Source organism: Antechinus flavipes, chromosome 2 (genome assembly GCF_016432865.1).
Source record: "Antechinus flavipes isolate AdamAnt ecotype Samford, QLD, Australia chromosome 2, AdamAnt_v2, whole genome shotgun sequence".
In the NCBI taxonomy this organism is placed as follows: domain Eukaryota; kingdom Metazoa; phylum Chordata; class Mammalia; order Dasyuromorphia; family Dasyuridae; genus Antechinus; species Antechinus flavipes.
Genome location: NC_067399.1, coordinates 617,553,508 through 617,580,568, shown reverse-complemented (window position 1 = coordinate 617,580,568; position 27,061 = coordinate 617,553,508). Strand labels below are relative to the sequence as shown.

Genomic DNA, 27,061 nt, shown 5'->3' with positions numbered 1-27,061 from the left:
AATTTTTATGGCATTTGGATCATAGCACTAATCTTCTTTCTAGACGCTATTAATATTTACCTGTGGATGGCTATACTTCTTGCCCTTTCCAGGATCTAAATTCCATGAAGCAAAGAACGAATTTATCTCTCTCTCTTTTGCAGCAACGATCAACACAATGTCTTACACAAACTAATTCAACACTTATTAAGAGTCTACTATGTACCAAGACACATTGCCAGGGACTGGGATGCAAAGACCAAAAATGAACCAGTCCCTGCCTTCCAAGAATTTACATTCTATCAGAGGACTTAAAACTTCACCTAAAACTCTGTTTCCCTAAATAAATTTTTAAAAAATCTTGAGAGAAGGGAACTAGAAGCTTAGGAAGAGTAGGAGGGAGGGAATCGGGAAAGGCCACATGTATAAGGCGTCTTTGATTTGAAAGGAAACAAGGAATTGGAAGAGTCAAGAGTTGAAATGAACATGCACTCCAGGTATGGAGAACCACTGCCAAGGAGCAGAGATGGTGTTCCACAAACAACAAAAAGGCTACTTGCGCTGGAGCTTAAGAGTGCTGAAGGGGACAATGTAGAAAGGTGGAAAGACAAGTTGAAGACAAGTTGTCAAGAGCCTTACAGGCTACTGGAAGGATCGTGTGTTTGATGCTGGAGCTAGAAGGTGTACTTTTTCGAGCAGAGGAGTTGCACATTCAGAACTGGCCTTGAAGAAAATCATTAATGGGATGTGGAGGATGGATTGGAAAAAAGGCTCAAGCAGGAAGACCGACTAGGGAATCTATTGCCGTAGCCAGGGTGACCAGGTATGAATGGGGCCAGTGCTGGGAGTACAGGTATGAAAATCAAGAACCTGAAAAATAATGGTTGATTTAATGCTTCATGAAGCTCCTTAACCACCTTGTTTTCGTAGTTGTTCAGTCCTTTCTCCGTGTCTGATTCTTCATGACCTCATTTGGAGTTTTCTTGGCAAGGATGCGCAAGGTTTGCCATTGCCTTTTCCTATTTTTTAGCAGATGAGGAAACGGAGACAAACAGGATTAAGTGACTCGCTCAGGGTCACGCGTTTGAGGCCCGATTTGATTCAAGTCTTCCTGACTCAGGACTGTCGCCTTATCACCACCCCGTTGAGCCACCTCTTTAATTAGACCAAATTCAGTTTTCTGGCCGCTTCGCCTTGAACCTCGTCCGTCAATCATGGCCCAGCCAGGCGCCTCGCGCCATTGCCCTAGGAGGCTCATTCTTGCTGGGCGAGGGCGTTCTGCGCTCCAGGCTTGGGGACAGCAACAACTTCACAAGGCCGCCTTTTATGACTTCATGAGCAAGGCCCCACAGTTAGAAGCCCGCCTCCCGCACAGAGCGCGCAGGCCCTCCCGAGGGGTCTCTCCCGTCCCGTCTTCCTCAACCCCTCATTTGTCCTTAAACTCCTTTCTGCCCGCCCCCACCCGGGGACCGGAAGAGGCTCCGCCCCCAACAACCTCGATCCCGCCTTCAGAGCGGCCCTTCTGTCCCCAGCCCCATCCCACGGGTCCACAGCCGGATCTGCATCTGCGCCTGCGCCTTTCAAGATGCCCCAGAACGCTCTCGTCTACGTGCGCTACGGGCCCTACCGCGCCTTAAACCTGACTGTGGAGCACCGCACCTTCCGCCTGCAGGGCTTGCTGTGTGAGCGCGGGGGGGCTGGCGACAAGCCAGCAGGGGGCGAGGCAGCGTGACCGCGTGCTCCTGGGAGCGGGGGCCGGCCGAGACTAGCTCTGGTGCCCGTCTCCGACACCCGCGGAGTGCAAAGCCCGGGCCAAGGGTGTAGGTCCCGTTTGCCCCAGTCTCCTCTTCTGTAGCGTGGAGGTAGTGACGGCACTTCCCCGGCTGTGGGGAAGCTCTAATGAAATGATAGTTGTAAAGCTAGCATTGCGCCTGGTACACAATAGGCCCTGTATAAATGCTTTTTTCCTTCCTTCTTTCCTTCTTTCCTCCTTCCTCTTCTTTTCCTCTTCCCTTCCTTCCTTTTTCCTTTCTTCTTTCATCCTCCTTCCCTCTCTCGTAGTACTTCCATCCCTCCCTTTTTCTTCACTCCTTCCCTCCATTCCTCTCTCCCTCCCTTCCTGCTTCTCTCTCCTTTCCTTCTTCCTCTCTCCCTGCTTCCCTTCCTTCTTCCCTCCCTTCTTTCTTTGCTTCCTCTTTTCCTCCCTTTTTCTTTTCTTCCCTTCCTCACTCTCTCTCCCTTCCCCCTTCCTTTTTTCCTTCTTTCCTCCCTCCCTGCCTTCCTTTCTTCCTCTCTCCTTTCCTTCCTCCCTTCCTTCCTTCTATTTTCCTTCCCTTCCTGCCTCCTTCCCTCTATTTCTTTTCTTTCCTTTCTCCTTTCTTTCCTTCTTTCCTTCCTTTGTTCCCTTCTTCTTCCCTTTTTCCTTTCCTTCCTCCCTCCATCTCTTCGTCACTCCTTCCCTCTCTCTCTTCCTTCCTTGCTTCCTTCTTTCTTTCCCTTCCTTTCCTTTACTTTCCCTTCTGAAAGAGCACAATAATAAGAAATGGGTAAAAGTTGCAAAAAGGTCAATTAGTGATGTAAGGGAAACCTCTTAACAATTCAGGTGACCCTGAATGGAAAGTTCTGTCTTGAAAATTGTGGGTTCACACTTAATGGTGGTCTTCAAGCAGAGGCTAAAAAGACTGTCTGGAATATTCTGGGTATGGTAGCAGTTGGATTGTCAACAGAGATCTCTTTCACCTTGGTGATTCCAGAATACAACAAAGTATCTATGCCTTCTCAACTTCTGTGATTCTTGTCTTTGTCTTTCCAAAAATCCTTCACAAAGAACTCCCTCTAATTGAGAGAGCCATCTAGAGGCTGGAGAATTTTTTTTAATTTATTTTTTATTTTTTTCTTTATAACTTTTTATTGACAGAACCCATGCCAGGGTGATTTTTTACATTATCCCTTGCACTCACTTCTGTTCCGATTTTCCCCCTCCCTCCCCTTCACCCCCTCCCCCAGATGGCAAACAGTCCTATACATGTTAAATATGTTGCAGTATATCCTAGATACAATATATGTGTGCAGAACCGAATAGTTCTCTTGCTGCACAGGGAAAATTGGATTCAGAAGGTATAAATAACTTGGGAAGAAAAACAAAAATGCAAATAGTTTACATTCATTTCCCAGTGTTCTTTCTTTGGGTGTAGCTGCTTCTGTCCATCCTTGATCTATTGAAACTGAATTAGCTCTCTTTATCAAAGAGATCCACTTCCATCAGAATACATCCTCATACAGTATCGTTGTTGAGGTATATAATGATCTCCTGGTTCTGCTCATTTCACTTAGCATCAGTTCATGTAAGTCTCGCCAGTCCTCTCTGTATTCATCCTGCTGGTCATTTCTTACAGAACAATAATATTCCATAACATTCATATACCACAGTTTACTCAACCATTCTCCAATTGATGGGCATCCATTCATTTTCCAGCTTCTAGCCACTACGAACAGGGCTGCCACAAACATTTTGGCACATACAGATCCCTTTCCCTTCCTTAGTATCTCTTTGGGGTATAAGCCCAGTAGTAGCACTGCTGGATCAAAGGGTATGCACAGTTTGATAACTTTTTGAGCATAGTTCCAAATTGCTCGAGGATGGAGAATTTTTTTTAAAAAGTATTAATCCTGGTGATGAATTACTGCAATCTCTTTGCCGAAATTTAAGATTTTTGCATCAATATTCATTAGGGAAATTGGTCTCTAATTTTCTTTCTCTGTTTTGGCCCTAACTGTTCATAAATGGAATTTGGTAGGACTTTTTCCCCTATTTTTCCAAATAGTATATAGTATTGGAAATAATTGTTCTTTAAATGTTTGGTAGAATTCACTTGTAAATCCATTTAGTCCTGAAGATTTTTCTAGAGAGTTCATTAATGGCTTGTTCAATTTCTTTTTCTAAAATGATACTAAGTACTTTATTTTCTGATCTGTTTTATCTGAGCAGTCTATATTTTTGGAAATATCCATTTCACTTAGATTATCATGGTATAGTATCTACCAGATAGTCTGTCCACTGGAGTGGGCTGATCTGGTTCTGCATGGAAGGTAAGCTGCTTGCCAGGCAGGTTTAGGATGAATTGTACATTGATAATTGCTACTGGGCAATTGCCAGACTGGGCCAGGAAGGTAATGGACACTAAGTCAAGAGACCTTGATCTCTGCTAGATAGGTCAATCTGTCTGACTCCCTTAGTTATTCTATGATGGGCAGTTTCAGTCTGCACCAACCCACCCTCTCATTTAGTTGAGTGTTACAGTGATTTCATAAGACAAGGTCAGCAAACCTTAGCACCTTAAGATTGACAAAAATCTCAACTTTTTGACTTCCTCAAGGCCTCAAAACTGAGATTTATCACCCCTAAGGCAGGAGATGGAAGAAGTCTATCTTCTTTTGTTCAACAATATTTCTAGGTGATATCAGCATTGCCTTAGTGAAGAATCCCCTTTTCATTTTCATGACCCTATGTACACTTCCTGCTAGGTCTTATACAGATGAAGTGTTAGGGACAAAAGCTGAGAAAAAATATTTGCCATAGGACAGGTCACTGCTGGCTTTTTCATATGAGGTTGAACAATTCAAGCCTCAGAGTTTTCCAAGGTATAAAGAGATCCCTTTACTCCCTAACCATTTCTGTTTCTATTTCTTTTGTCCCTTCCAACTTTCAGCTCCATAGAAGTCCAAAGAGTACTTCTTAAAATAACATTAGGGGCAAATTAATTTTCAAAACTTTGTACATACACAATTTAGATCTAAAAAACATTTCTAGTTCTAGAAAAATCTTAACCTTTTTCTTCCTACTATTTTCTGTCATTTCATATTGACCTTAAAAATGTGTCTGATCTTTTCTGAACTTACCTTTACTTTAAGCAATTTGAGAATTCATTTTTCATTATTACATATAAATAAAATAATTCAACAGAAATGACCTCAATCAAAACTCTACACTCACTAAATTCAATAAACATTTATTGAAAGTCTATTATATTCAACATATTGGAACTGAAATATTAAGATGAAACAAGAATCTGCCCCCTTTCCTCAAGGAGTTTATAATCTTGTAGTAAGAATCAATCAATACACAAATATTTATCAAATATTATCTGCCAACATATTAAAAAGAACTTATAATAATTCAATTTAGCAAACATTAATCACCAACTTTACACTAGGTATTGAGCAAAAACAAAATGATTCCCATTCCCGAGAATTTTATATTCTTTCAATAGATAAATATGTAATGGATTTGCAAATCAGAATATTACAGGAAATTTCAAAAGAGGGATGTTACACTTCTCCAAAGAAGGATTCCTGGAGTTTAAATCAGTTGAGCTAAGAATAGGGGGATCTTATCAGATGGAGTTGGAGGTAGACTATTCAAGGAACAGGAATCATCAGTGTATGCAAAGTTAGGTAGATCAGAGACTAGATAACCAATTTGACATAACTAGAATATAGAGTCTATAAAAGATAGTAATATGTTATATGTCTGGAAAAATAGAATGGAACTAGATTTTAGACCTTTAATGCCAATTATGGAGTTTATATTGTTTGCCTTAAGTAATGAGGATACAATAAAATTTTTGAACAGAATGACTGTTAGGAATATTACTTGAACATTAGGAATATTACTTAGGCAATGAGGTGTAAAGGATAGATTGGAGAGTGAAGATGAGGTAGGAAGGTTGGTTGAGGATTATTATGATAACCTAATCCCTGAGTTTGGGCAGTCTTAGAAGAGATGTCAGGGAGAAAGTTTGGAGAGACATTATTTGGGTGATACATAATAGAATCCAGTAACTGATTAGATTGGCAAATAAAGGAAATGACATAGATAAAAGTGACTTTAAAGTTTTTGTTTTTTTTAGTTTAAATGAGTCAAAGAATGGTAATGTCATCATAAGAAGTAAAGAAATTAGAAAAAGTCTTCATGTGGATAGAGCATCAGCCCTAAAGTCAGGAGGATCTAAGTTCAAATCTGGTCTCAGACATTTACCACTTCCTAGCTGTGTGACCCTGGGCAAGTCACTTAACTCCAATTGCCTCAGCAAAAAAAGAAAGACAGAAAGAAAGGAAGGAAGGAAGGAAGGAAGGAAGGAAGGAAGGAAGGAAGGAAGGAAAAGAAAAGAAAAAGAAAAAGAAATTCTGGCCAAGATAGTCAAAATAGATAACTTTTCTCTATCTACTCCATCAAACCTGAAATTTTTCTCAGACCAAAGAAATCCAATCAAGAAATGCAAAACCATACAAAAAAGAATCAGTAGCCCATGGATGATTGAAATGGGGACCTTGAGAAAAACTACCACTCAAAAAGGCAGACAAGGCAAGAGCCCTTACCAGAGATGGGCCAGAAATAAGGATAGCCTTTAGGGCTCTATGTCCAGAGGCAACAGAAGTAGAGGCTTTATCAGAATACTTCAGGATGATTCAAAACACCCAAGAGGTTCTTCAGACGCTCCAGGAAATAACACTGACCAGTGCCTGCTTGCCTCTGATTGGTACATGCCAGGGCACTTCCTTGCATTCTGCTTTGAGATGCCATAGAAAGCTCTGAAGAGCCAACACTCAAAACCTCAGAAATCAAGAGAATGATGCTAATGCTGAGAAATGGATATCAGTTCAGGAATTCAGGGGACAATCTAAGATAAGACCAAGCAGGGCCAATCTTCCCACTCAGAAGTGCAGTAAGGGATAGATAGGGCCTGGCCCTGGTATAAGACCCTAATTCAGGAACTAAAGGGATGAGAGAACCAAAGGAGCAGCTAGGTGACACAGTGTATAGAGTACTGGTTCTGGAGTCAGAAAGTTGTTCAGTCATTTTCAGTCCCCTCTGACTCTTTGGGACCTCATTTGAAGTTTTCTTATCATTTCCTTCTCAGCTCATTTTACAAATGAGGATGACACTAGCAAATAGTGTTAAATGATTTGCCCAGAACAACACAGCTAATAAGTGTCTGAGGCCAGATTTGAACTCAATTTGCTTCAGTTTCCTCATCTCTAAAATGAGATAGAGAAGGAAATACAAATCACTCCAGTGTCTTTGTTAAGAAAACCCCCAAATGGGGTCACAAAGAATCGGATATGACTAAAACAACTGAACAACAACAAGTCAAAGAAAACACAATCAGTATTTAAAAAAAAATAGCAAAGTTGCAGGATATAAGATAAACTCATATAAATCATATTCTACATATTACCAATACAGCCCCGCAGCAAGACATAGAAAGAAAAATTCCATTTAAAATACTGTAAACACTATGAAATACTTGTGAGTCTACCTTCCAAGACAAACTTAAGACCTCTATTAACATAATTATAAAACACTTTTCACACAAATAAAGTCAAATCTAAACAATTGGAGAAATATCAGTTGTTGATAAATAGGCTAAGTCAATATAATCAGAATGACAATTCTGTCCAAATTACTTTATTTATTCAATGCCATACCAATCAAACTACCAAAAAGTATTTTATAGAAGCTAGAAAAAATAACAAATTCACTGGAATTGAATATCAAGGGAATCAAAAAAAAATGCAAAGGATCCAATTTTTCTTGTGCAGCAAGATATTGTATAAATATGTACAATATATGTATTTAACATATACTTTAACATATTTAACATGTATAGGACTACCTGCCATCTAGGAGAAAAGGTAGAAGGAAGGAGGGGAAAAGTTGGAACAAAAGTTTTTGCAAGAGTCAATGTGGAAAAACATGCATATGTTTTGTCAATAAAAAGCTATAATTTAAAAAATGCAAAGGAAAGTGGCCTAGAAGTATCAGATTTTGAACCATATTATAAAGTAGGAATTGTCAAAACTGACTAAGAAATAGAGTGGTAGATCAGTGGAATAGGTTAGATATGTAAGGCATAGTTATACATTACCATAGTAATATAATGTCTGATAAACCCAAAGACATCAGCTTCTGGTATAAGAATTCACTGTTTGACAAAAAATTCTGGAAAAACTTGAAAACAATATGTCAGAAACTAAGTTGAGACCAATAGCTTGTACTGTATACTGAGATAAGGTCAAAATGGATACATGATTTAAACATTAAGCAAATCAGGAGAACAAGGGATATCAGATATATGGAGAAGGAAAGAATGCATGAAAAAAGATAGAAAGCATTAAGAAATATAAAATAGATAATTTTGACCATATTAAATTAAAAAGCATTTGCACAAACAAACCCAGTGCAACCAAGATTAGAAGGAAAGCAGAAAGGTGGGAAACAGTCTTTACAACTCTTGTCTCTCAAATTTATAGAGAACAGAGTCAAATTTGTAAGTCATTCTCCAATTGATAACTGGTCGGAGAGGTATATGAAGAAGTGTTTTAAAACACTTTTGATTAGAAAAATGGATATTAAAACAACCACTACAAACCTATCAAATTGGCTAACATGACAGAAAAGGAAATGATAAATGTTGGCCAGGATATGAGAAAATCATGATATAATATACTATTGGAGGTATCCAACCATTCTGGAGGGCAATTTGGAACTATACCCAAAGGGCAATCAAACTATGCATATACTCCTTTGACCAATAATACTACTACTAGGTCTATATCCCAAGGAAATCATAAAATGGGAAAAGGACTTACATACAGAATAATATTTATAACTCTTTTTGTGATGGCAAAAAAACAGGAAGTTGAGGGAATGTCCAATAATTGGAAAATGAATGTATGCGCCATGGTATATGAGTACAATGGAATACTATTATATTATCAAAAATGATGAGCATTCAGATTTCAGAAAAATCTGAAAAGACTTACATGAACTGATGCAAAATGAACAGAATCAGAACACTGTACACAGTAACAACATTGTATGATGAACTATGAATGAATTAGCTTCTCTCAGCAATATAATGATCTAAGACATTGCCAAAGGACTCATGATGGAATCTGTATACAGATTGAAGCATGCTATAGTCACTTAGTTTATTTGTGTATGTATGTGTGTGTGTATTTTATTTTGTTTTTTCTTTTACAACATGACTAATATGGAAATGTGTTTTACATGATTGCACATAAATAACCTCTATCAGATTGCTTATCATTTTAAGAAAAGGAAAAGAAAGGGAGGAAGGGAGATAAATTTGGAACTCAAATTTTTGTAAAAATGAATGTTAAAAATTGTCTTTATATATAAAATTGGAAAAAATATAGTACTATTAAAATATAAACAAAATTAAAATGTGCATATCTAGAGATTCTCTTCCCTCCCCCTCAGAGAAAGAGATTAATTCTTTTTGACTACAGATAGAGATTTAAAAAATAAAAGTGAATTTTCCACAAAGACTACATGAATACCTAGAAGAAATAAAAAGGTTTTAAAATGAAATAAAAGCTCTGGGGGAAAGACTTGAAAAGAAGAATAATTAAATTAGCACAGAAAGTAACAGTCCTTGCTTAAATAATGGACCCCCAGAAAAGTAAGATAGACTAAACAAATCAATGACTCTATGAGATAGCAAGAAATAATTAGAACAACATGTAGGATATATAGCAAAAACAACCAACCAAGAAAAGAGATAATTTAAGAATCATTAAGACTCCCTGAAAGCCATATTTTTTAAAATGGACATTTTATTTAAAGAAATCATAAACAAAACCTGCCCAGACATAAAAGAAATAGAGAGCAAAGTGAAGATAGAGAGAATTCATTGATTACTTTCAGAAGGAAAACCTGAAAAGAAAATTTCAGGAATGTTTTAGCCCAAGTCTAGAACTTCTTATCAAATAAAAAATTCTGCAAGCATCTAGAAAGAATCAGTTTTAGTATTACAATCAGGATCACATAATACCAGCAGCTTCTACTATAAATGAGAGATCTTGCAGTTCAATAGTCCAAAAGTCAGAAGAGATAGGTTTTAATAACCAAGAACAACTTTTTCAGGAAAGTTTAATATAGGGAAATTAGGGAGGAGGGAGGAAGAATGAACTGATTTTAATGGATTAGAATAATTCCAAACATTAATAACAAAAAGAACAGATCTGAGTAGGAACTTTGAAATGCAAACACAAGAGTAGAAATACTTGGAAAGGTAAATTAATTTAAGTGATTAGAGAGAGCTATATGTGCTAACATTCTAATAGAGGGAAAAGAAAGTCTTATTCTTTCAGAAATTTGATGTCTTCAAAGAATATTGAGTAAGTTAAGAAAAATAGAGGAATTGTAGGTGGATTGGTTCTACTCTGAGGATTTGAAGAAAAAATTGAAGGGAGCTTAAAAGGAATGCATTGCTATAAAAAGAAGGAAGAAGGTGAAACTTGCTGCTATTATAATTAGGAGCCATGAGAAAAGTGTGCAGACATTGAATTTCACTCTTATTTGAAATGGACAAAAAAAAAAGGTTAAACACATATTTACACACAGTTTGGTATAGAAATATATCAAACCCAAGAGGAAAACAAGAATAATGGGAGCAGAGGTAGGGATGAGGGTTGGGAGAGCTAAGAAGAAAGATAATCCTAGGGAGGAAAGAGTTGAATGCAAAACAAACCTCTTGATCTTGAAGGGGAGTTTAAAAGAAAAGAAATTAAATCAAACGTAGTCATCTAAAGGGGTACCCATAAAGGCTGAACCAATTGTGGTATATCAGTGTAATAGAATAGTTATAATCATTAGCAATAACAAAAGTTAGCATTTACATTAGAAGTAACCAAAGACAGTTTCAGAGAATCCTAGATCTAGAACTGATCTAGAGTAAAATAAGCATAACCAGAAGAACAATTTTTACAAAGACCAAGTTGTGAAGAAAAACAAAAAGAACTCTGATCAATGTAGTGGGCAATCATGTAGACTTCTCTTACTATAAGCCTATGATGGCATAACTTTAAATGGACATCCAATGCAACTAAGCAGTCCTTTATTTTCCCTATCTCATTAACCATTGCATGCATTCCAATTCAATTCTTTTTTTTCTCCATACTGTCTTTCTGGACAATGACTTCTCCCTTTATACTACTTCTGTGGTGATGATTTTCAGTTCTTTTTTTTAGGTTCAGACCTACATCTTCAGTTGCATAGAACATGTGCATACCTGTATGCCTAATCAATACCTTAAACACAATTCAGTTCAACTGATCAATACCTTAACTCAGCAGAGTCCAAAATTGAGTTCATTATTTCATTCACTAAACGTTTTCCTTCATCCTACTTCATTATTGTTGTCTGTGATATCAACATTCATTCCATATTCTGTATTCACAATTTTGGGATCTTTTTTATTCTTCCTTATCTCAAGCTTTTCAAAGGCAATCAACCAGTTAGCAAGTTTTGCTGCTTCTGCTTATGGAAAGCTTTATCATATTCCATTTTTTCTGTTACCATTTTCATCATCAAATTACAAGTTATTGCCAAATTAACACCTGCCTAGAATCTCCTTCACCCTTTTCCTTTTCTAGTCCATCCTTCATACAATTGTCAGAATAATTAAGTTGGAAGAGATGGTTTAGGACTAAGAATTAGCAGGGAGAAAACAACATAATATCTAATAGGAGAGAGATTTGAGGTTGGATTAGAGAGCAAAGCAGAAATAAATGACCATTGGTCAATATTGAACATTGACTCAAGTAAAGATAGAAAGTAGATGATAGACTCATCAAGAAAACAGACATCACATTGAGCAAGTAGTGATTGAGAGAGAGATGGTTGGACAGGAGATTGTGATGAAATATGAAATGGATTTTTAACAAGAAATATTTGCTAGTTTCCTTGCCTGCAGCTTTTCTTTGTCTAGTTCACTTATCTCCATCAGCTAATCCTCTAATAGTTGCCAGTAGGAACTGACCCTTGAAAATAAAATCTGCTCTCATTCAACTGACAAAGCACATCACTCTTGTTTCCCTTGGTGCACATCACAATGGCCATTAATGACCGCAGTGGTTACATCTCCCACACACAGGGGAACAACAGAAATCTCCCTATGTTTACCTCCTTACAATGACATGTAAATCACCGGCAGAGGGTGTGAAATAACTTTTGCAAAGTATTCCAAAATTTTTTTTCTATTTTTGTTCAGTTAACACAAATCCCACTTAAAGAATAAAGTGTCAGGCCTCAGAGAGACCTTCCTTTTGTGAGGGACTTAATAGCTTTAGGTTGATTTATCCAGAAGTTTAGTCAGAGCTATTTATAAGTATTCCATTTCAAGGAAGAAATTTATCTGGCCTTTCTTTTCATAGCCAACCTCTAGCAACTATTAAGAACTTGAAAGATTGGTCCTCAGTGGATAGTCATGACATTTTAAAGAACAGTGGTACTTTCATTAATGCTTAATAGCTTGTTACCTCAAGTTCCTATTTCTTTGCCAAAGAATAACCTTCCAATCCTGTGCCCATTCATTCCTAAGCAGATAAAAAGATCATAGACTTCTGTGCTGTTGTTGAGTCATGTCTGATTTTTCCTGACCCCATTTTGAGGTTTTCCTGGCAATGATGCTGGAGGGGTTTGTCATTTCTTCTCCAGCTCATTCTACAGATGAGAAACTGAGGCAAACAGAGTTAAATGACTTGCCCAGAATCACACAGCTAGTGTCTGAGGCCACATTTGAACTAATGGAGATGAATCTTGACTCCAAGCCTGATGCTCCATCCACTACCTCATCTATCTGCTCAGATTATATGAAGGTTAAAAACATCTTTTCTTCCATGACACTGGTTTGTTTTGTTGTTGTTGTTAATTGTTTTTAGTAGATAATCAGTTTATTATTAAATGTTTATTCACTAGCAATTTATTTATGAGATTAGAGTTTTTGTACCCTCTTCCCACTTTGAAGATACTTTGTATTACCTTATTTAAATATTGTATTTACCTAATTGTGTACATGTTGTTGCCCTAGCGGTATGTAAATGCCCAGTGAATAAGGATCATTTTCTCTTTTATATTTGTATCTCCAGAGTTCATCGTTGTGTCCTATACACAATAGGTGGTTAATTAATGTTTGTTGAACTGAATTAGAGTAAGCAGGAATCTTTGATATTATTTAATCCAGAGATACTTAACATAAGGTCTATACACAAATTTCAGGGGGGTATCAGTGAATTTGTATATGGGAAAGATCTCATCTTTATTTCCATATAATTCTTGTAATACTATGTATTTAAAAATATTATTCTGAGATGGGGTCCCTGGATGTCATCAGACTGCTAAAAGATTTAATGCAAAAGGTTAAGATGCCCTGATCTGTTATAATGCTTTCATTATAACATGGGGGAATTAGGCTCAAGGGAAATTAAATTTATACACACAGACACATATGTGTGTATATGTATATATGCATATATACATACATATGTATGTGTATATATGTATATATGTATAAGTATAGTATAGCAGAATATAGTATAGTATAGTAATTAACAGAATTTGAACTTGTCTATGGCATGCCTATCACAAACCTAAAATTGTCTTTCAGGATCTCCTTTCCTTTCCCTTATCCCCCGCAAAAAAAAAAAAAAAAAAAAAAAAAAAAAAATTTGGAATTGTTCAAAGTTTTATTATGTTCTGAGATTCTCTGATATAGGATTTTTATAGACGATAGAAGCAGGGTAAAGAACAGAGAGGATACTTATAACCATTTTTCCATACTGTGTTTTAATTTTTTTTTTATTCTAAAACCCTCCAGGTTTGATTTTGACTATTCTTCAGGTTGAATCATGTTTGCCATGTACAGAACGCTCTCTTGCTTTAACAAGAAAAGCCTATAATGATGCTGATGTGATCATTATCCTCCCCACCCCCCAACAGGTTAATGGGAGGGTAGTCTACTCTATTTTATAATTCCTTCAGACCCTCATTACTGTACATCAAATGAGAGTACATTTGCAAGGGAATGATTCCAGTCACTATAGGCAGCCACAAGGAGTCATGGAGACAAAAGTGTAGACCACCCACTTGCTACTTCCAGATATAATTGTACCTCTTCTCACCCTTGCTGTTGGCACTGTTGGAACTGAGGGTATGTAAGCCCACGTGAACCTGTGCCTACAAAATCACAATAACTATAGCAGGCTTTGTTTGTTTAAGGCGATTTAAAAAAAATAGAAACTACTTTTAATTCAACAAACATTTGTTAAGCAATTACTACGTGCAAAATACCACAGTACTTTGAAACTTGATGCTTGGAGTACAATGACAGATTTGCCAGAGAAATACTTACAGTGAAGTGCAAATGGGGGGGGGGGGAGAAAGGGGGGAAGAGGGAAAGAGGAAGAAGAGTGACAGTAGACAAAAATAACTTTGATGTCAGAAAAGAGTGATAAGCACAAAAGAAAGTTCCAATCAATGTGCTTCAACCAATTTGAATCACAGATAAAGATAAGATAATGATCAGCTGTTGAGAAATCAAGAAAGGCTTCATGGAGAAAGTGGCATTTGAATTGAAATTTAAAGAACAGAAAGGATTTCCACAGATAAAGATTGGGATGGTGAACATAGCACCCCCTTTCTAGGATGTTAACTGGCATGAATAAGGTCACAGAGATTAGGGAAAGGGGTAGGACAAGAATGGAGGACATAAAATAGTAGAATTAATAATAATAACTAACATCTATAATATATATCTTTCAGATTTGTAAAAATGATTTACAAATAATTCATTTTTATCTTAACAACACTGAGAGTTAGGTACTTTTAGATTCTCCGTTTTACAGATAAGGAAACAGGCAAATAGATCATTTATCTAGTAAATGTCTAAGGCTGGATTTGAACTTAGGTCTACCTGACTTCAGCTCCATTCCTCTATCCATAGCCAAAAAAAGTCAAATAGACTTCAAAAATGCCAAGATCATAAAGTTGTTGCTTTATTCTATAGTTATTACAGAACAGTAAGGGGAGCTACCAAATGTTTTCAAATAGAAGAGTGATATGATTAGACTAGTGCATTTGGAAGATTATTTGAATTGTGGTATGAAAAGCTATTTGAGAGAAGAGAAACTAGAGGCAGAAAACAACAAATATGCCACTATTTTAGGAGAAGGGAGATAAAGATATGAACTAGGATAGTTTTCATTAAAATTGAGAGGACAGGAGTAGCTATATGGTACAGTGCTTAGAGCAGAGACCCAGGACTCATGAGGACCTGAATTCTAATCTAGCCTCAGGTACTTAATACTTACTAGCTGTGTGTGTGTGACCCTGGAGAAGATACTTAACTCCAAGGGCCTTGCCCCTTCCCCTTAACATGGAGAAAACAAACATGAAGGATAACCTTCATGTAGAAGCATAATCAACAGAACTTGGCAATTGGTTGTATCTTAGGGATGGGGGTGGGATTGATGAAGAGATAATCAGATAAAATGGTAGTAGTATTAGGCAGCACTAAGTGATCACCTAATTTCTTTTAGTCTTGTTTTTATATTCTGTAAAATGTGGATACCTGTAGCCCCTACTTCCCAGGTTGTTGTAAGGATAAAATGTGTTATTTCTTTTTTTTTTAAATAGCCTTTTATTTTCAAAATATATGCAAAAATAGTTTTCAACACTCACTCTTGCAAAATCTTGTGTTCCAAATTTTTCTTCTTTCCTTTTCCCCCATCTCTTCCCCAGACATCAAGTAATCCAATATATGTTAAACATGTACAATTCTTCTATACATATTTCCACATAAAATGAGATATTTCTAAAGTACTTTGCACTATATAAATGCTAATTGTTATTAATAATAGTAGTAATAGTAATAGTAGTAGCAGCAGCAGCAGTAGTAGAAGTAGTAGTGATAGTAGTAGAGGTGGTAGTAGTAATAGTAGTACTTATAAGTAGCAACAGCAGTAGTAATAGTAATAAGAGGAGGAAGAGCAGCAGCAGCAGCAATAGTAGCATTAATACTAGTGATATCAGCAATAGTAGCAATACAATCAGTAGTAGTAGTAGGAACAGTAGTAGTACCAAAAGTAAAAGTGGTAGTAGTAATATTGCTGATGCTGTAATACTATGCCCCGATTCCCAAGATGACTTTGAAGTTTCAAACGTAAATAGTAATAGTATCAGCATTAGAAATAGTAGTAGTAGTAGCAGCAGCAACAGTAGCAGTGGCAGTTGTAATATCAATAATAGTAGCAGCAGCAGTAAAAAAGTAGTTGTAGCAGCAACAGTAATAGTAGCAGTGGCAACAGTAGTAGAAGTAGTAGTAGCAATTGAACAGCATCAGCAACTGTAGTAGTAGCAGTAACAGCAGCAACAGCAATAAGAGCAGCAGTAGAAGTAGTAATAGTAGCAGAAATATGAACAGTAGTAGAAGTAGTAGCAGTAGCAGCAATAGTAGCAAGAGTAGTAGTAGCAGCAGTAGCAATAGTAAGTAGTAGAAGTAGTAGTAGCAGTAGCACTAGTGGTAATAGCAGTAGTACTAATAGTAGCAACAGCAGTTGTACCAGAGATAGTGATGGTTGGAGTACTATGGTGTGATAATATGCTTCACAGCACAAGATATTTCAAATCTAGGTAAATAGAAGGTTGGTGATATCACCAACCTAAATTAGGAAGAAGAAACAGAATGTGGATGGGAGAGATCTAGAGATATTAAGCTTGAGGTGCCAATAAAAAGTCCAAGAAAAGCTACCTAACAGCCAGTTGGAAAAATAAGAATAGGTTATGATTTGAGATATAATAATAATAATAATATATTAGCTATATTGTATTTAGGCTTGCAAAACTTTTTACATACATTTTAATTCCTTGATACAATAAAACTATGAGGTAGGTGCTATCATGATTTCTGTTCTACAGATGAAGAAACTAAGAAGTGACTTGCCCAGGATTGCACAAAAGTCCTACCAGCTAGCTGCCCTGTAGAGATTTTATAGTCATTTTCAAAGAAATGATTATTGAAGTCATGGGAATAAATGAGATCACCAAAGAAGAGTGTTTTACATAGAGGAACACAAAGGACAGAACTTGGAGGGATACTTACATTTCAGGTATAGGTGAGGGATAAAGAGATTGTAAAGATTATAGGAGGAGTGAGTCAAGAGTTTGGAGGAGAAATATGGAGGCACAGTGTCAAGGAAATGAGGGTATTAGGAAAGGGAAGTAAATAACTGTAGTCAGCAGTGCCAGTGCTTCAGAGAGATCAAGTAGGGTGAGACAGAAAAAAACACCATTATTCTTAGAGATGTTGGAGAGATTTCTCTGTCATGGTGGAGACTGAAGTCAAATAGAAAAAGGATTGACCAATTCTCCCTGTGCAACAAGAGAACTGTTCCGTTCTAGGATATACTGTAACCTATTTAACATGTAAAGGATTGCTTGCCATCTAGGGAAGGGGATGGAGGGAGGGAGGGGAAAAATCGGAACAGAAGTGAGTACAAGGGATAATGCTGTAAAAAATTACCCTAGCATGGGTTCTGTCAATAAAAAGTTATTAAAAAAAAAAAAGAAAAGAAAAGGAAGAAAAAGGATTGAGGAGTGAGTGAGGCCATGATGAAATGGAGGCAGTGAGTCACTGAGTAAATTGAATTATTATTTTTACTAACAAAAGTTGGAGGGCCCAGTCTTACATAATTTTCTGGGCTGTTAGAAATAGAAGAGACTTCAAAGGTCTAGTCTAGAGTTTCTTAACCTTTTTTGTGTCATGGACTTCATGGCAACCTACTGAAGCCTATGCATCCTTTCTCAGGATATTTTTTAAATACAGAAAATAATATACACAGGTTTATGAAGGAAGCCAATTATCTTGAAATAATAGATATCAAAATATTTTTATAATAAAATAAAGGTCATGGACACCTGGTTAAGAACTCCTGATTTAGTCCAACACCTTCATCATTTTGCACATGAAGAAACTGAGACCCAGAGAGGTGAAGTGATTTACATTGCATGCAAGTAATTAAATTAGAAGCGGAACCCAGTTCTGACTTCTACTCCAAATCTCATTCTACTATGTCAAAGGATCTTATTTTATTTCTTTTAAGAAACACACACATAGTCTATCACAGGCCTGGACTAGAAATATTTCCATCTTGGTAGTTCTGCTGAATAGCTCTCACAAACCCAGGGCTACCTCCACCTCATAATAGCCATCAGAGGAAGACATTTGAGGAGTATTGAACCAAAAAGTTCAATGAAAATAAATACACATTTAGGAACATATCACAAATGAGCCAAAGAAAAAAGCTTCGAGTTCTTTCCTAAAATTTTTTTAAACATTTTATCTCTTTTGGTTTTTCATTGCCCAAATCCCTATATCCTTCTTTCTTTTCTCTCCCAGAATGATATCTGGGAGGTTTTTTATAAGGGTTTTTTTAATAAACAAAAAAGAAAGAAATTTGAGGATCATTAGCATAGAGGCAGTCTTAAATCTATAGGAGCTGATAAGATCAGCTCATAAAGTAGTATAGAGGGAGAAAAAAAAGAGAGCCCAGGACAGAAACCTGTAGGACAAACTTCCATTAGAAGGCATGATTTGGATGAGGATTTAGTAGAGAATGAAAAGGAGGATTTGGATGATAGGAGAGCCAAGAGAGATTGGTGTCCCAAAAACCTAAACAGAGGCATAGTGGAAAATCCACACCAGCCAGGTGAGAAATAAGGAGGATTACAAAGCTAGGAAGCTTCAGAGACAGAAATCATTGTGTCCCGACTCTTAAATCCAGTTTTTATTCATTGTGCTGTCATTCTTCAAGAAACCTGAAAAGAAGGGCATCCTATTTCCAACAAGGCTGGGGGCACCTGCTGAAAAGTCCTGACCTTCACTGGGACTCAACCAGAAGTGTGAATCCTAGGGGTCTAGGGTTGCTGCAACTAGCAAGTGCTAACTTGTTTAACTTGGGGATTCAAGAAAAGATGAATTCACAGCTTATGTGGGAAGCACTAAAAGAGTGAAGTTACATTCTATAAAAGAAGAGGATCATTCTGATCAAAAATATTTCCTTAAACTGCTTGCCATCTGGGGGAGGGGTTGGAGGGAGGGAGGGGAAAAATCGGAACAGAAGTGAGTGCAAGGGATAATGATGTAAAAAATTATCCTGACATGGGTTCTGTCAATAAAAAGTTATAATTTTTTTAAAAGAAAAAAAGAAAAATATTTCCTTAAGTGGAAATATCTCTTGCTTTCAGTTGTTGCAGGAAAGAAACTCCAAAAAGAGAAAAATGACTGCCGATATGGAAATGATCTAGAACCTGCAGAATGAAATTACTTGTAACAACTATAAGACCTTTTCTCAACCAGTCAGTATGGACTGTGATCATAGCTTTTGCAAAGCATCTGACCAGGAACTGAAAAGTAGATGCTATGCCTTTTTATTGTCTTGATTGCAGGCAGATTTCCCAGGTCAGAGAACTCCCAATGCCTAGAAAAGCTAATTGATGTTGGTAAACAGGTCATCTTGCTCTGTTTGCCAAGTCCTGAAGGATGGAGAGGATGTCCCATTCACAATTTTCAAATTCTTTTATGAGAAGGATCAGACATTTTTCTGTGTGTTCTGTTACAAATACCAGAGCTTGGGACAAACAAACTCTCCCTAAAGAAGAGGCTACTAAGGGTTACAAAAAGAAGCTCCAGGAGATTCTGAGCAACCTGGGGAAAGATTTTGAGGAAGCCAAGAAACTTCTCTCTCAATAGAAAGGATGGAGAGACCTCTTCTGGATGCTTATAGGAGAATATTGATAAGTGCAACACTTCCAAATAGAAGAATATTAGTGTCTAGAAAAGTTGAAGAACAAAGGAATAGCAAAGACAGCAAAGACTATTCTAACATATCCAAAACCTTCAAGAAATCATGCTAGAGTTACAGGTAGCAATCCACAAACCCAATGTATAAGTATTTCAGGACGACAGGGAGCTATTGGAAAGGAACGAGTCTATGCTATCTCAAAGGTCTAAGACTGTCATCCCATCACTGGAAGAGTAGATGTCATCAACAAATTCAGAGTGGACATCCAAGTGCATCCTGAATTAGCCAGTTCTTACATGACTATTTCTTGAGATTCAGAAGAGTCTGAGGGCTGGAGAAAGCTGGCAAGTTGAACCCAATCATCTTGAGAACTCTGCTTGTCATTATGCCTTTATTGAGCAGGTATCAGTTCAGGCAGGTATTACTGGGATGTGACATATATACTTCACTGGAAACTTGGGATCCATACCCCCCACTTGAGGAAATGGTAGGGGAGCCTGGACTCATATGTATCCCTTTTGTGATTTGCTGTGTGAAGAAGGAAGAGCATTACTATTTCTAAATCTATGCTGGATCCATCAAAAAACTTTGTGCTCAGGGTTGTGTGTACCTGGAATACAGTCTGTCCTCTTTTACAATGTTCTCCAACACTTCTTATTTATAGATTTTACCCTATTCCATTCAGAGTCTGTCAGGCTTCTCCTGGCTCTTCACTTCCAGGAACAAAGGCTGGTCCAGTGACTAGTCCAGTTGACTATTGTCTTTGGACCGGTTGCTATTCATTTCTCTTAGCATTTCTCCATGGAGGAATTTTCACCCCATCACCAGATTGCCTGGCTAAGATCCTTGAAGGGTACCACCATCTTTCTTGTAATCCAAGCTCAAAATCTAGATTTCTTCCTTTCCTTCTTACTCTTTCACATACCACCCTCCCCAGCCAATGTGTGGTCTTATCAATTCTACCTTTAAAACATTTCTCATATATGTTCCTTCTCTTATCTGACACTGTCACCATTCTGGTGCAGAACCTTATTACATCATATCTGGACCATTACAACAGCCTGTTGGTTGTTGTTCTTGCTTCCAGTCCCCCCCAAATGATCCTCCCCTCAGCTGACAAACTGATCTCCAAATTCCAGTGTCTCCCCACACATCCAAGATTAAATACACTATCTTCTGTTTGGCCTTTTAAGTCCTCATAACCCTGCATCCTGCCTACCTTTCTAGTCTTTTAAACCACTTATTCCCTTTTCTTTTGTCTGAAATTCAGTGACACTGGCCTCCTTGCTTTTCCTCATACAAGTCATTCTATCTCCTAACATTTCATTTTCTCTGGTTCTTTCCCATGCTTTGAATTCTCTTCTTTCTCATCTTAGTCTTCTGACTTCCTTGGTTTTAAGTCCTAGCTAAAATTTCACTTTCTTCCAAAAGCCTTTCCCAGTCTCCTTTAACTCTAATTCTTTCTTTCTGGGACTATCCCCAATTTATATGTGTGTGTATTTCTATAAATACATAAATATATTTTGCATCCATTCATATGTCTTTTCATGGATGTCAGTATTATCACATTTGTCATTTTTTACAACACAGGAATGTTTCAATGTTATTTACCACAGGTGTGTTTAATCATTCCCATTCCGTGGACATCTGTTTTGTTTCCATGGGCACTTTTCTTTTGTTATCTAGTCATTTTTCAGTCATGTTTGACTCTTCATGATCCCTTTGGGGTTTTCTTGACAAAGATACTGAACTGGTTTGCCATTTCCTTCTCCATCTCATTTTATAGATAAGGAAACAGGCAAATAAGGTTTTAAAATGTTGCTATAGGAGGCAGCTAGATGGTGCAGTGGTTAGAGCACCAGCCCTGCAGTCAGGAGGACCTGAATTCAAATCTCATCTCAGACACTTAACATTTCCTAGTTGTGTGACCCTGGGCAAGTCACTTAACCCCAATTGCCTCAGCCAAAAAAATGCTGCTATGAATATTGTGGTGTATAGGAAGCCTTTATTTTTGAAATGTTCCTCTCTAGAGTGGTGCTAGCTAGCAATGGAATCTCAGAGTCAAGGGTATGAAGACCATTGTTTCTTTTTTAAAACACGTACAATTTTCAGAATTTACTTTTGCTGTCTATCCCTGAGGCTACCCAGCTGAAAATAGCTAATGAAACATCACACAGCCCCTGAGTGCTCCAGGAGAGCTCTCTCACTAATTGGAATCTTTCCTATGTCACTTTCTGAAGTTTCTCTCTGCAAAATGAAATTAAAATTCTGCAATTAAATATTTCACAGTTGGAATTGGTTATGCTGAACCAATCGAAATATGAAGTGGACACATGCCAACATTTAGACAGAGCACTTGTCACAGTAATTAAATACAATTAATTGGCAGATTTGTCTACTTTTCTGAAAGCAAGATCAAATGAAATATTAGGATTTTTAAAAATAGATAAAAACAGATACCTCTTTTTGACTTCTTTCCATTTTAATCACTTAGAGTACCTTCTTAAGCCTTAGTGAATCATCGTTATTTAGCTGAGCAAAAAATATTAATATATGAGGCACAGAACCCAATAGAATGTCATGTACCAAGTGAATCCTCAGTAAATGTCATTTGAGGACTGTCATTCCATTTTCCAGATGAAAAACTCTGAATTAGGGAAATAGAACCCCTTGAATCACCCTAGCACAGTCATGTAGTGTGATACAGTGTGAAATGTTGGATTTGAAGTCAGAGGACTTGGAGCTCAAATTCTATCTCTGCTCCTTACTACTTGTAAGATCTTACACAAGTAATTTAATTTCTCTGGATCTCAGATTCCTCAGTCCATTAGATGAGAGAACTAGAATAAATGGTCAGGTAGGTTCCTTCTAGCTCTAAACCTGTGATGATGCAATTTTCTTGGTGATAGAATCAGGACTAGCTGAATGTAATTCTCCTGATTCACATTTAAATCTATTTAATTTCAAGTAGTGAGTCCCCTGTCACTGGAACTATGTATGACTATGTGTCAAAGATATTGTAGAAGTAATTTATTCATGATTCTGGCATGATTTAAAAGTGATCCACATGTTTCTTCTGTCCTAGGATCCTATGACTGCAACCGTATAGCTTTGTCCATAAGAATATGTTTTGTATCCCTGATGCTTAGAACATTGCCTGGCACACAGTGGGCACTTAATAAATCTTTGACTCACTGAATAGAGAGCTGATTTTGATTTCAGGAAGACTTGGGTTCCAGCACATACAGGTCAGATCACAAGCTCTTGATGCTCTGGGCAACTCTACAAGACTCTGTGTTGCTGAGAAAGTGCCAACCTTTCTACCTGTATTAGCAGAGAGAATTTCCTCACATGGAAGTTCACTATACCAAGGAAATAATAGGCCAATCCCTTTACCTATCCAATTAAGCAGGTAAAAGGTATGGAACAGTATCCTAAGAACTGAGATGGATACAAAGTTTAAATAAGATATAGGATCCTGCCCTCAAGTGATATACAGTCAAAGTATCTAGATAAAATGAAATATGTATGCTCCTATACAGAGATGCTAACTTTGCTTAGAAAAAAATAAGGAAGCAGAGTCAGAAAAAGTATTTTTAACTCCTTATAGCTAACTAAATTTTAGGGTGCTAAGTCCCTTTCAGGATTTAAGAGTATGCCGCAACCTCATAGGGTGTTGCCTTTCTACTGGGGCCACATGAGTTCCTCTGAGGAACTCTCCCATTCTATTTCATATTTATCATTCCTGATGCCTATTGTACCTCCTATTTTGTCTGTAACCTCTTCTAAATAAACCTCCCTTTTGCCAAAAAGAATGGCCATTGTAAATTCTTCACATGACCAAACCCCAACTTTTGGTTCTTTTCCTAAAGTACATCATCTGGCACCTAAATAACAACATTTGGTTCTACATCGGTCACATCAGTACACACACACACACACACACACACACACACACACACGTCACTTTTCTTCCCTGAACCTATATCTTTGTCTATAAAATAATAGGTTTAGATTAGATCATCTCTAAAGTTCCTTCTAGCTTTAACATTCTGAGTTTTTCTTGAATAATTCATCCCCTATTTAAAAAAAAAAAAAAACTTTGAGAAAATGTTATTGCTTCAGAACTCTTATCTCAGCCAAAAAGGACTTAAAAATAAATTAAAGAAAGTGACATCAATTTGCCAGCGATTAGAAAAGGAAGAAGAGAGCAAGTCAGCCCTCATTCCTTTATTTCTACCTATGTATCTGTCACCTCATTTCTTATTACTTTCTAGCTGTCGCTACCCTCAATGGGGATCCCTATCTTGTAAAGAAATTCAAATAGTATATATCCTCTCCAGAAGCTGCCAGGTCCTTTTTCCTTAAACTAAAGGGAAATTCTAAATTTCCAAAACTGAGATTTGAAATACAAACACATTTAAAACACTTTAAAAGTAATTCATGAATCATTTTCTATTCTCTTCCCCTCTCTCACAAACAGCCAGCATTTTGCAGCCTCCTTCAAAATAGCATTTTGCTTTAATGTTCTCTACTGGAGAAATATCAAAGGAATGAGATTCTAGTTAACTTGACCATTGACTGTTATGTAATCCTGAGTGATTCACTATTCTTTGGCTAATGTAGCCAAAGAATTAAAATACAAATGAAAGTTACTGATAATGGTTCTGGTGGCATACACATTCCTGTTTCAGAGTGAAAATATCAGGAAAGGAGGGATAATTAGAAGAAAATATATAGTATTGAAAAGTGCAAAGAACATACTTTTTATATATTAGCAGTTTTTCCCAGGTGAGTAAAATAAAAATTGATTAAAAAGAGCAAATCTACTACCAAGTCTGAAGGTGAGAGTGAAAAGGCTGATGTATAAGCCTAGGCACAAGAAAGCTCCATTAGGCTCTTAGCTATCAACGTATTCATAAAAACTCATTTTTCAACAGTTATTGTAAAGCTGCTTGGTATTAACTTGGAGAGAAAGCTAATCTCACCCTAAAGCTGGGTTCATAGGCTTTTCAGTTTTTGTTTTTGTTCAGTACTTCTTAGGACTCTACCAGGATTCAAGCTAAATCTTTATTGATTTTAGTGCCAGGAGCTAGATGTTCTATAAGTGTGTTGGGAGTTATAGAGAGAGGGTGGATTGGTAAAGCCTTCTATCAATTTGGAGAGTCAAGAGTTATCCATAGCACACAACCAGATAATCATCTGAGGCAGTGCCATCAGTTAAGGAATGTTCATTTTCATACTAGATATGAGTCTAGTATAGTGAATTCAGTAGCCTTGAATATGCTAAAATGAATTGAATGTTAACTTGAAATCATTTTTGTCATTTTGTTTGGGGCTTGGTTTTATTTGTACTTTTTTGGTGTGTTTTCAACACAAATAAGTTAGCTCATTTTCATAGAATGTCACGATTAAAAGGAACTATCAAAATCATTGATATGTTTTACTTTAGAAATGAAAATCAAAAAAATTTTTTTGAAAATCACAAGGATGTTGATTCCCTTAAGGTCATATGGATAGTGGCAAGGAAAAACTAAAAGCCATGGTTTCCTGAGTCTTTCAAACACAGCTCTTTTCTATTCACAAGTTTGTCGATCATAATAACTTGAAACAATTGCATTTCACTTGGTCTATTTTCCTGTTTTTCAGCCGTATTACACAATTCTGGACACCATGTCATTCTACAGAGGATTCAAGACTGGGATGCCCTAGAGCTCATAGTGAATGGTGAAGTTGTTTTCCAGTGCAAAATTAGCGAGTTGGATTTTGGTAAGTACCCAGTCTAAGACCCTGAGAGCCATTTTCCCTTTTGAAGAAGATTACTTCTGTATTTATTAATGTGGGAAAGAGCAATGGTTTCCTATTTGAGTATAAATGAAGGGTCGCTCAGCACATTTTAAAAGCAATGCTAAATCCAAGTGTTTTGTCACACTGCCAGCACTTCCTAATCATAATGCATTACATATATTCAGAACAGGACAGTAAGAGTTGGATGGTATCTTTGAGTTCCATCTTCTCCACTTTACACTCTGAGAAGGCATTTGCTCAAGGTCCCTCAATAAGTTAATAGGGATAGAGCTGGGACTAGAATGTTCTGGTGCCTGACTTTTAAACTGAGGCTCTTTCTACTATACTACGCTGTGTGTTGTTCTGAGTTCTACCAGAAAAATATAATTTTTTTTATGTACCAAATAGCTTATAAATTTTATTGAAGTTTTTTACTTTCTTTTTTTTAATTTTATTTTTTTAATTTAAATTTTATTTTATTTAATAATAACTTTGTATTGACAGAATCCATGCCAGGATAATTTTGAAAAATATAAATTTAAAGAGTTTTTTAATGCTTTAAAAAATTACAGTTTCTGTCTGAAAACTTCTGAAGATGATTGTTGTATTCCCATTCCTATCCTCTCAGATAGGCACCAGTTAAAGCCATTATCATCAATTCAGTATTTGTACAGCGTGACACTGTGCTAGGCACTTTATAAATATTATCTCTTTTGATCCTCACAACAATCTTGAGGCTAGTTTGCCTCTCATGATGCCCCTGATTATTCATGGCATTCATCTCAGCATATTGTTCAATGCCTTACACATCATCGGAATTCCATAAACATTTGGTAAACTGTCTCAGGCCATCAGAGGTAGAGGTCCATTTGAGAAGCCTGACAAGGTTTGTTAGGATAATTAAAGGCAATATTCTGAAGCATGTTCCATTATAAATTTGATTTAAAAGCTTATTCTAGCATCAGAGATTACTTCTAAAGAAATTCTGTCCCAAAATTACATGTGGATGAATTTACTCATTTCTTAACTGTCATGAGCTGAATTTAAAACTTTTTCAATCTCACTTGCTGAAGATTAGTATTACATTCATTCTTCTAATCATTTTCAGAAATCCTTTTAAAGAGAAGGTGAATGGTTTAATAAAATAATAGTGAACTATGGGAAAAACTAACCAACTGAACTTTTTCCCCCCTAGGAGGTGATGGCAAATTAGATCCACTGTGTGAAAGGGCCAGGCTAGCAGTGCTACATGCCTACTAATAAAATAGCTATATTTCCCCATCTGTGAAGCATCCCTCTTGGCTTGGAGTGATTTCTAACCCTGCAGGAAACAGGCAGTTTGATGGTGGAGTTGAAAAAACCTTGTCAAGCTCAGAGGCTCGTCTCTGGACAGTCCAAGGTATGCAAAAAGAACACCAGCAACCTAGTGCACCAATAAAGCTTTTCTACCCTGGCTACTGGTAAACACGATGCATCCATCTAGCAACAATGATGATGATGATGATGATGATGATAATTACACCCTGCTTCCTGCAGCATCTCCTAATCCTGACCTATAGGGAAATGGCTACAATTATGGATTGTCAAGTCTATCTTACACTGAGCTGAAATAAAAAATTAAATACTA

General features: G+C 36.9%; 1 protein-coding gene across 1 annotated transcript; it reads left to right on the top strand.

The window, feature by feature from the left end:
• The first annotated feature begins 540 nt into the window (after positions 1–540).
• C2H10orf53 (chromosome 2 C10orf53 homolog) lies at positions 541–27,061 on the top strand. The gene is made up of 3 exons (XM_051981879.1): positions 541–1,661; positions 25,297–25,416; positions 26,630–27,061. Exons 1-3 carry the CDS (start codon positions 1,565–1,567, stop codon positions 26,692–26,694), a joined length of 282 nt encoding a protein of 93 aa, XP_051837839.1. The 5' UTR covers positions 541–1,564; the 3' UTR covers positions 26,695–27,061.

Excerpts from the sequence above, each read along its gene's own strand:
- C2H10orf53 (XM_051981879.1), top strand. The coding sequence starts at position 1,565 with ATGCCCCAGAACGCTCTCGTCTACGTGCGCTACGGGCCCTACCGCGCC. Across the intron at positions 1,662-25,296 it reads CCGCCTGCAGGGCTTGCTGT|CCGTATTACACAATTCTGGA; the intron begins GTGAGCGCGGGG and ends CCTGTTTTTCAG. Across the intron at positions 25,417-26,629 it reads AATTAGCGAGTTGGATTTTG|GAGGTGATGGCAAATTAGAT; the intron begins GTAAGTACCCAG and ends TTTCCCCCCTAG.